This window comes from Carlito syrichta, unplaced genomic scaffold (assembly GCF_000164805.1).
Source record: "Carlito syrichta isolate Samal-C Ts95f unplaced genomic scaffold, Tarsius_syrichta-2.0.1 Scaffold303349, whole genome shotgun sequence".
Classification (NCBI taxonomy): domain Eukaryota; kingdom Metazoa; phylum Chordata; class Mammalia; order Primates; family Tarsiidae; genus Carlito; species Carlito syrichta.
In genome coordinates, this window is record NW_007247445.1 from 211,861 (window position 1) to 222,227 (window position 10,367).

At 45.9% G+C, this 10,367-nt stretch overlaps 1 protein-coding gene across 1 annotated transcript; it reads left to right on the plus strand.

Moving 5' to 3' along the window:
• Nucleotides 1-9,522: 9,522 nt before the first annotated feature.
• LOC103260805 (developmental pluripotency-associated 5 protein) lies at nt 9,523-9,851 on the plus strand. The gene is made up of 2 exons (XM_008058455.1): nt 9,523-9,606; nt 9,668-9,851. Exons 1-2 carry the CDS (start codon nt 9,523-9,525, stop codon nt 9,818-9,820), a joined length of 237 nt encoding a protein of 78 aa, XP_008056646.1. The 3' UTR covers nt 9,821-9,851.
• Nucleotides 9,852-10,367: the final 516 nt, after the last annotated feature.

Genomic DNA, 10,367 nt, shown 5'->3' on the forward strand with positions numbered 1-10,367 from the left:
TGCCCAGGCGGGTCTCGAACCTGCGGGCTCAGGTAATCCACTCACCTCAGCCTCCCAAAGGTGCGGGATTACAGGCTGAGCCACCGAGCCTGGCTAACCTGTCCCCTTCTTGATGATGTGGAGCAGACCACCACCCAATCACCTTAACAACCTTCCCCATCAAGGGGAAAGTTTAAAAAGAATGAATGACTAGAAGCAGCCATTTTCCATTGCTTTGTTAAACTCTGGTGTGTCCACGTGGCTCCTTGAGCTATGGATGCAATGTTTTCTGGCTTTGGTTCCCTCCCCTACCTTGGGGAGGTGAATCTCCTCTCTCTCTAATTTGCTTTCTAAATAAACTATATTTTCCAATCTAACTTATGTGCAATTTTTTGCATCTTTCTTTCCAGTCTCCCTGTCTACATGATTGATTACCTGAAACTCAGGCAAACAGCTAATCACTATGGCAACAACCCCACCACCTTCGTGGTGTTCCTTTAGAATGCTCTTTGCAAAACAATAAACTCCCTTTCCCCACTTCCTGAAAAGAATCTTATAAACCCCCAGCCTCAAGCATTTGGGTGCTGATGCTTCTTGACGCTTCTCTCAGTGTCCAGCCCTCTCTCCCTCTTGGTAAGTGGATAAACTCTTATGCTTACTTGATTGAGCAAATGTTTGCTACCTACAGCACCAACGTAGTAGTTCGACCTAACATTCAACCTGAGGTTTTCCCCATCAAGTTTGGGGACATTGAGGCCAAGTCTTTGTTATTTTATTTCTTATTAGAGAGATTTCCTTTCGTTTTTATATGGAGAAAATTTTCTATTAATTGCAAAGAGAATACATATGTTGATGCCTTGCATGTCTAAAAATTTATTTTCATTCTATCTACACAGCTAATTGGACATTTGGATCTACAATTTTCAGTTAGAAATAGGTAATATTATTTGGGAAACGTTCTTGAATTTTATTGTTAATCATTTCTCCTGTTTTGTTTTGTTCCATCTTTCTAGAATTCTTGTTGCTCAGGAGTAGCCTTCTGAACTGGCAGTCTTTTGTTTTTGCTCTGTGTTGTCTTTGGTAGTCTGGAGTTAGTTAATGTGTGTAAACAAACAGCAACAACAAAAACACAGACTGGAGGCTCTGAGCATGTAGGTTTATCTGTCCTCCACATTCTCCGTGGGCCAGAGGACCAGGCCTTTCCTTGGGAGCCAAAGAGAAGTTTCATTAGGTTTTGGTGGAGGCAATCCTTTCAGAGGGTTTCCCAGAGGTGTGCTCTTCACTGCAGGGCCTTACTCTCTTCAGGCCAAGCTGGTGTCCTAGCCATTTTCAAGGTGAAAATGAAGACAGGCCAAAGACTATCAATGACCTTCAACTTGGCAGACCCTGGCCACAAGCCTCAGGGCACAGGGTTTAGGGTGGGAGGAGACCATGACTGCCAAGGCTGTTAAGGGAAAAGGGGACAAAAATTGACCACCCCATCCTAAACTTCTCCTCACCCACCCACTCCACCTTCCCCACGAAGAGCCAAATTTCTCCCCCCCCCCCCCACATTCCAGATCCTTATGCTGGACCCTGAAACTAGCCAGGGACCCAGGTGTCCTTCTTTATAAGGGGGCGCCTTTCTCAAGAACTCTCTTTTCTGGAAAAACAGCGGCCCTCAGAAAGGGGCACTGCATGAGTCGATCCCGTCTGTCCTGCAACATGTCCATGTCACCCGGAACTGGCAGGTGGACAGCCCACGAAGCCTCACCGCCTCTGGCACACAAGTATGGCCGGCAGTTTTCTCACTGCCCCACCATTCCTTGCTCTTGGCCTCAGTCCTTAGGCACAAGCATTTTATTCTGATTACTTCATTTCCCTCCTTGCTTGGGATGGGAAGAAAACAGCTCTTGTTTAGTTTGTGCTCATGACAGAAGCCTTGCTCTCCCACTCCTTGCCTGGACCAGTTCAGGGAGGGGGCTGGCCGGGAGGAGTTCAAGCCTTCCAGGCCTTGGTTTTCACCCACTGGATCCAACCCTGACGAGCACCACAGCAGGGTTTTTGCTAAGAATCCCAGGTGACCCTGCCCATGGGTGTGGAAAGGGTCGAGGCTGACAGACCCAGGCACTCCGGCATCCTCCGTCCTCCTTCCTGACTGCAGCCTTGGGATCCCTCATCTCCTGCGGAGGCTCGCTGCCAGCGGTGGGGATCTGGGAGAGGGGGAATGTGAGGTGGCACCTCGGGCCCTTTAACCTGCAAGAGTCCCCTGGTGTGGGGTTGGAGCCTGGACCTCGGTCAGGGGAGGGGCAAAGAGCCCCCTTGTGCTGACCGTGGGAGGCACCTGTTGAAAGCAGCTTTCAGCAGGGAAAGGGTGCCCTATTACCATTCTTCTCCATTCAAATGCACAGTCCAATCCTTTGCGCAGGACAACTTATCCTAAGAATTCTGTAGCAGGACACAGATCAACAGCTCAGACAGAAAATTTTAATATTTCAGAAAACCTAAATCGTTCACCATTTGGGAGACTTGGAAAGTAATTATTATTTAGATCTACGTTTATAAATATGTAAAAATGTATGTTCACAATTTGTTAAGCGAAAAAGAAGTGATAAAATAGTGGGTATACTGTTAGCACTCTTTAATGTATGTTATTAATGCAGATAACTTTTTTTAAGGACCAATACTTGTTCCTGGTTACCGCCCTTCAAGTTTCTACTCAAAAGTCAACATCTCAGTGGGGTGGGGTGGCTCATCCCTGTAACCCCAGAGCTTTGGGAGGCCAAGGGAGAAGGATAGCTTGAGATCAGGAGTTCGAGACCAGTCTAAGGAACATAGTGAGACCTCGTCTTTAAGAAGAAATTTTTTTTAATTAACCAGACATGATGGCAAATGGGTGTAGTCCCAGTTACTTGGGAGGCTGAGGTGAGAAGATGGCTTGAGTCTAGGAGGTTGAGGCTGTAATGAGCTATGATTGTGTCACTGCTTTCCAGCCTGGGCAACACAGTGAAACCCCGTCAGAAAGAAAGAAGAAAGGGAGGGAAGGAGGGAGGGAGGGAAAGAGATGGGGGAGGGGGAAGGGAGGAAAGGAGGGATTTATCACTGAAAGGACACAGCATGAATTTAATATATTCAATGAGTAGCCATTTTAACTTTGCCTAAGTCTCACGTTTTTCTAACTGTTCACTTAACTGACTCTATAATCACTAGCCAAGGACAGAATTGGTTTCTCAGAGGTAGCTATTGAAAATTGTTTTACAACCCCCTCTTCAGCTTGTATTTTACTAATTAGCTTTTCTATTTCAAGTATTTTCCTCTACCCATAAGACCCAAGTTAACCTAATCAGCCTTTCATGACCTTCAAGACACAAGCCCCATCAACATAGCAACTGTCAAGTGACTAACCCACCCATCTGCCTGCTATTCATCACCTGACATCAGTACCTATGTACACTTGCCCTTCATGATGACATAGAGCAGATCACTACCCAAGCACTTTAATGACCTGCCTTCATTAAGGGGAATATTTGAAAGCATTCAACCTCAAGTAGCCAGCAGCCATCACCTTACTGTAGACACCTTACTGTGGCCATGTGCTTGTTTGTTGACCTGTGGCCGTTGCCATGTTTTCTGGCTTTGGCCCCCTTCCCTACCTTGGGGAGGTAAACCTCCTCTCTCTCCCTCTCCCTCTCTCTCTCTCTCTCTCTCTGTCTCTCTCTCTCTCTCTCTCATTTATTTATTTATTTATTTTTTGAGTCAGAGTCTTACTCTGTCACCCAGTCTGGAGTGCAGTGGCATGCTCACAGTCAGCCTCAAACCTGTTGGACTCAGGCAATCTTTCCACCTCAGTCTTCCAAGTAGCTAGAACCACAGGTGTGTACCACCATGCCCAGCTAATTTCCTGATTTATTGTAGAGACAAGGTCTCACCAAGTTGCCTTGGCTGGTCTTAAACCCCTGGACTCAGGCAGTCTTCTTGCCTCCACCTCCCAAAGTGCTGGGATTACAGACATGAGCCACTGCACCCTGCTTCTAATTTACTCTTTTTAAAAAATTATTTATTTATACTAATATGGGCTCATGTATATTTGTTTTATACTTTGTGGTACAGATTTTTCAGGTCAGCCTGGGCTTTGAGAGTGTCAGCTCAATGGGTCAGCAAGCTGAGCCCCAGAGAGTGTCAGTTCAATGGGCTGGCAAACCTAGCCCCAGGAATGTTGGCTCTAATGGGCTGTCAAGCCAAGCCCTGAGAGTGTTGCAGTCCCCAGAAGTGTCTTAGCTTCAGAGTCTTGCCTTCTGCCAGCAGCTCTTCTGGTTCAGCCGGCTCTCTGGGTACATGGTTCTTAAGTTCCGACTATCTTCAGCTCTTCAGGTTGGTGTTCTTGTCTCATGCCCAGGAAGATTGAGGGACATGGATGGCCAGAAAGTGAGGAAGCAGGATTTATTGAGAGGAAAGAAAAGCTCCCACAGTGGAAGGAGACCTGAGGGGGTTGTCCTAATTTACTTTTTAAACAAACTATATTGTCTAATCTAACTTCTGTGCAATTTTTTGCACCTTTTATGTAGCACTGGATCACACAACAGACACCCACACTCCCAGCAGCTGTGACTTAACATTGTGGAGGCCCCCACTGGGATTGTGACCTAACAATCATTACCCATATGTCTTACTTTAGGCCTAAAAAGTAACAGGTTATTTCTTTTAAAGATAAAGAAGTTACCTGCTGCTCTGGAAAGCTGCTTCCAGAGAAGTGCTGACGTGAGCTTTTGGAGGACTCTTGCCTCCTCCCACCCACACTCACTCCCACCCCGTCTCCTTCAGTCAATAACTATTTGCTTTTGTGGCACTGACAGGTGGTGGGAGTAGGGAGGGTTTAGATGATGGAAAAGCCTCACCTAATAACACATTTAGATGGTTTTAAAGTCTTCAGCCAAAATTAAACATGAATGGATGAAAATATCCAATCATTTGCTGCTTATCAGGAACACACTTAGTATAAAGGACATCAACCTCCTCCCACCAAGGAAAGACAAGTGAATTGAGCAATTTAAAAAAGAAATCTGAAGTAGTAATGCTTAAGTAATATCTGGTAGACTTTAATAAATCATTAGGCAGGATAAGATGGTCTTTTAAGTGGGAACATGTAACGTTAATCCTCTTGCACCAAAATGTTTTCAAGTCAGAACTGCCCAGTTTCTGTTATCAAGGAAAGACCGTGGTATATGGCTGCTAAGGAAGGGCCCCAAGACTGGGACTTACGTTAAGGCAGACTCTGAAATGGTTACAAATTTGATTTTTTTTAACTTAATCTGCTTATTTAAGACAATTATCAACTCATATACAGTTGTAAGAAATAATGCAGAGTGCTTCCATGTATTCTTACTCAGTTTTATTCAATGGTAACATCTTATGAAGCTATTGGGCAATATGGTAACTGGGATACCAACACACCATAGTCAGGAGAGGCACAATCCTCACTTCAAGGATCGCTCAGGTTGCCCTTTTATAGCCACACCTACTTCCCTACTGCTCCACTCCTCTTTAATTTCTGCCAACCATGAATCTGTTCTCTTCTTATCATTTTGTCATTTCAAGAATGATATATAAATGGAATCATACAGTATGTAGCCTTTGGGATTCTTTTTTTTTTTTTTTTTTCACTCAGCATAATTCTCCAGAGATCCATTCAGGTTGTTGCTTCTATCAGGTTTATTTCTTGTTACTGCTAAGTAATATTCCATAGTGTAGAATATTTCTGTAAATAAACTGGACCACGGTTTATTTAACCTTTTACCTGTCGAAGGATATATAGGTTGTTTTCAGCTTTTGTTTTTTACAAATAAAACTATTATTTACATTTGTGTACAGGCTTTGAGTGGACATGTGTTTTCATTTGTCTTGGTTCTTTTGAATGTATATACCTAGGAGTGGAATTGCTAGATCACATGGTAACTCCATGTTTGTGAGGAACTGACACATTGTCTCCAGAGTGGCTGTACCATTTTACATTTTCACCAGCAATGTATGAGTGATTCAGTTACTCTCACCAGTTTGTGGTTTTCCTATTTTTAAATGTTTTAGTTGTTCTGATAGGTGTGCAATGATATCTCATTGCGGTTTTAATTTACATTTCCCTAATGGCTAAGGATATTGATCAGATTTTAATGTGCTTATTAGCCATCTGTATAACTTCTTCAGTGAAATATCTCTTTATGTCTTTTGCTTTTTCTTTAATTGAATTATTTGATTTTTTTTTACTGTTGAGTTTTGAGATTGCTTTATACTAGTTCTTGATACCAGTTTTTTTGTGTTTGTTTTCTTGATGGGTGGTTTGCAAATATTTTCTCCCTTAAAGGTCTCCCAGTTATATAGTTTCCATTTTAGCCCATGATCCATTTTGAGTTCATTTATGTTCATTTTTTTGCCTCTGGGTAACCTATTACTCCAACACCATTTGTTGAAAAAGCTGTCTTTCCTCCACAGAATTTATTTGGCTCCTTTGCCAAAAATCAGTTAGGAATATTTGTGTGGGACTATTTCTAAGGTTATCTTGCTCCATTGATTTGTGTCTTTATCTTTGCCAATAACACACAGTCTGGATTATTAAAGCTATATAAGTCTTAAAATTTGACAGACATCATTCTTTTTCCAAATGGTTTTAGTTATTCTAGTTACTTTGCATATATATCTATATATCTATATAAATTTTTAAGTAGACACAGGGTCTGGCTGTGTTGTGTTGTCAAGGCTGGAGTACAGTGGTGCAATCATACTTCACTGCAGCTTCAACCTCCTGGGATCAAGTGATCCTCCCACCTCAGCCTCCCAAGCAGCTAGGCCTACAGGTCCATGCCACCATGCCTGGTTTCATATTAAATTTTAAAATAATCTTATCTATATCTATAAACACTCTTGCTGGAATTTTCATGGGAATTGCATTAAACCTGTATATCAATTGTGGAAAACTGATAAATGGGCAACATGTAAGCAAAGGGGATTATGTATTCCTGAAGGCTGGGAAGGATCTGAGATGAAGAGACGGCCGGAGGAGTTAGACTTGAGCTTCACCATCCCTCCAAAATCACACTATTTCCTGAGGGTAAAGGTATCAGCAGACTTGGAAGACATAACACTCAAGGTTGCTCACTGGTTTTCACAGGACTGGGGATGTGCACATCATCTTTTTTTCTTTAACTTTTGAATCAGGTGCCAACAATATAAAGATGGGAGATTTCACATAAAGATCAAAATTCTGGCTGTTTTTGGGGCCACATCCCTGCATGGCAATTGACTGGTGGCAATAAATAGTGACTGCCCTTTTTAAGGACTAGTAGGAGGGACCTGGTGGGGTTGGGGGAGAGCAGGCTGTTTATAGGATTAAAAGTATGGGGCCTGGAATGTTAAAACATCATAAACCTAAGAGAGTGGTGATTAGTGCTCATTACCTCATACTTTCTAGTTACTTCTAGGTCTTGTCTTAGGCAGATAGCTGATAACCCTGCTATCCACAGTATGATCCATTAACTTGCAATAGCATCACCTGGGAAGCTTTTACAAATGCAGACATCTTAGGCCTGCCCCAGAACTACCGCACCTACATTTTAACAAGATTCCCAAGTGCTTATTTTATACATTCAAGTTTGATGCACGTCTACCTCTAATACTTCAGGATGGGTTGCCTAAAGACACAGAGAACGGTTGGAGTAAAAATTAATAGCACTTTACTTATAAATGTTGTTTAGGACAAAATCTATCTACAATTCCAGCAACAAATCAAATAATTTCCTCCAAATGCTCAAGGGACATGTTGAAAAAGAAAAACAGGTAAATACTTAGCCAGAGTATTAAAAATTCTCTTCTGATCTATAATTTGCTGGACATCCATACTATAAAAAGGAACACTGTCACATTTGGGTAAAGAACCAGTGTTCTGATTTACTCAAGGCAGTATATAAATGGAAGCCAACAAAACCCGCTAGTGAACTTGGATTGAATATCGTGGAGCCATAATAAAAGCAAAGTAAAGTTTCAGAAATAAGTTGTAAAGTAGTAGAGTATGATCTATTATACTGGAAAATTATCTCACTCTACCCACTGTCTTGTCCTAGTCCCCAATTTCAAGATGGGGACGCGTTCCACAGGCCGGGACTGGGGGTAGCAGGAGGAGCAGAGGTTGGACTACAGAGGGGACCGGTCAGTGGTTGTCATTGCTCTAGTATCCTCTGGACAGGCAGACATGGGGAAGGGGCGGAGTTCGTTCGTTCTGAGAACTTGGGCCTTGGTGTCTACCTAGGTTCATCAGAGCCGCAGGAAAAGTTTGCTTTTCCCTGGCCGCAGCCTGGGCATGACCTGGGCATGGCAGGAGTCGAGGCAGACACGCTGAAGTGGACGCGCCGCTGGGACGGGAGATGGAGAGGCCACGCAGGCGACGATGCCGAGCGGCTCCGGCGCGGTATGGCTGCAGCCCGCGCGTCGCCGAGCCCGCTTTAACGCTATGGAGGGCGGCCTGCGGGATCCCATCTTCGCTGAGCGAGGTGGGCAAGGCCTCCTTCTCGTTCGACCCCAGCGGTAGGCCTCGAGTTTGCATCCCTCGCCGCGGTCCTTCCCCAAGCCCCAGCTGTGTCTGGAGCCCGGTCTCGCCGGCTTCACCTCGCGCGGTCTGGCCTGACCAGCGTGCTCTGTGCTCGGAGCCTGGGGCCGCCGGGCTGCAGCGGCTCCTCCAGGTCACGGCCCCGCCTCCGCTCTCCCGAGGCCGGCCCTGCCCTTCTCCGGCCATTCGAAAGGATGAATGGGATGCTCCTGGACTTGAAAGTGGCAGGCTGCCTGGGCGACATCTAGGTCACCCTCACCCGTGGTGCAGAAAACGGGCTGGCGGCTGCCGCAGGTCTGGGCTCGCGGGCGCCGCGACAGCCGCTGGGAAGGCGAGGGTTGACGGCGGCGTAAGGCTCCTCCCGCTCCCCTGGCGGCCCGGAAGTCTCGGCTCGGGCGGCGGCCACGCGGGGCTCACCCGCCGCGGCCGGGAGGAGTCGCGGGAACCCGCGTGGAGTCCAGCCCCTCCCCGGCTGAGGGCGTGGCTTCCGACGCCGGCGGGGCCTGCCCCCGGTGGCGCGCCCCTCGGGGCGGTGCTCCAGGAGCCCAGCGCCCGGGAGGGCGCCTGGGGAGTAGGGACGAAAGCCGCGAGCGCGGCGCCTGAGCTGTCCTGGATGCAGCAGAGCAGTCATTTTCTCCAAGCCTGTATGGGGCCGTCATGGCTGCAGCCAGGAGGCCGAAAGGATGGCCAAAGCCTGCTCTGGACTCTGCGGGTTTATCTCGCCGCAGGCGCTCCGCTCTCCGGGTTTTGACCCGGTTCCCCGCCCGGCGGAGACGGTTGTTCCAACGCTTGTGGGCTCGGCAGCGCGGCCCTGGGAAAGACCTGAGACGGCGTCCTCGATCTTAACCATGGGCTGGGGACAAGGGAAGACAGGCCTGTCCTGGCGTCAGCGCGGCCGCGTGTGACCTCGCTTCCGCAAGAGAGTGACTGGACTTGAGGGTCCCAGGAAGAGAACGCCCCCTGAACGTGAGAATATGCCACCGTGGGTGAAAGTTCCCGAAGACCTGGAAGAGCCAGAGGTATTCCAGATCCAGACGCGGCTGCTGGATGCCATGTTTGTAAGTGCCCAGTTCTTGCTTGGGTACCCTGTCTGGGCGTCTCAATCTCCCTGGCTCAAAGCTCTCATCTTCTCCCACTGGCCCAGATGGATCTCGAACCCCTTACAGGGAGCAGGTGAGCAATGCCATACTGCAGCTGAGGGCTCTGGAATCTTCAGATCTCACCGAGGTCGTGGTTTACGGCTACTGCTGGTACGAACTCCGGACAAAGTGAGCGCTCTAGTGGCACCACCAGTGGCAGAAGCCAGCTAGATGTCCAGATGTGGTAAGAAATGTGGTTGGGCGCCCTATTGTGAGATGCGGTTTCAACTTGACTTTTTAAAAAAACGTTGCTGCTCGAGAGTTAGTTTAAAGCATCCAGCAAGGTTCTAAAGTTGGTAATAAATTGAAAACAATTAATTGTGAATGACAAAAGTTTTAAGACAGCCACTGTTAAAAGCGCAACTGACAACAAAACCTGGCTATTTTGCAACATACAAAGTAATTATGACAAATATTGACAACGTAGATTGAAACATATTAGAATTATAGGAAAACCACACAATTTTGTACATAATATAAAGAAAGTGAAGCCTTAAAAAAAATTTGACAATTTTTTATGTATGATTTTAGCATATAAAGAAGGCCAAATATGTTTTTCATGGACTTCAAGAAACAATATTTTAAAAGAAACTTAAAGAGGTCAGAAAGACTGGATTTAGAACTTTAAATTTTTCTGATAGTGGAAAGTTTGTTAAATATTAAAGATTTTAAAAGCATGG

What these genes read in the sequence shown, in the direction of transcription:
- LOC103260805 (XM_008058455.1), top strand. Translation starts at nt 9,523, where the DNA reads ATGCCACCGTGGGTGAAAGTTCCCGAAGACCTGGAAGAGCCAGAGGTA. An exon ending in GGCTGCTGGATGCCATGTTT is followed by an intron (nt 9,607 to 9,667) that starts GTAAGTGCCCAG and finishes CCTGGCTCAAAG; the next exon opens with CTCTCATCTTCTCCCACTGG.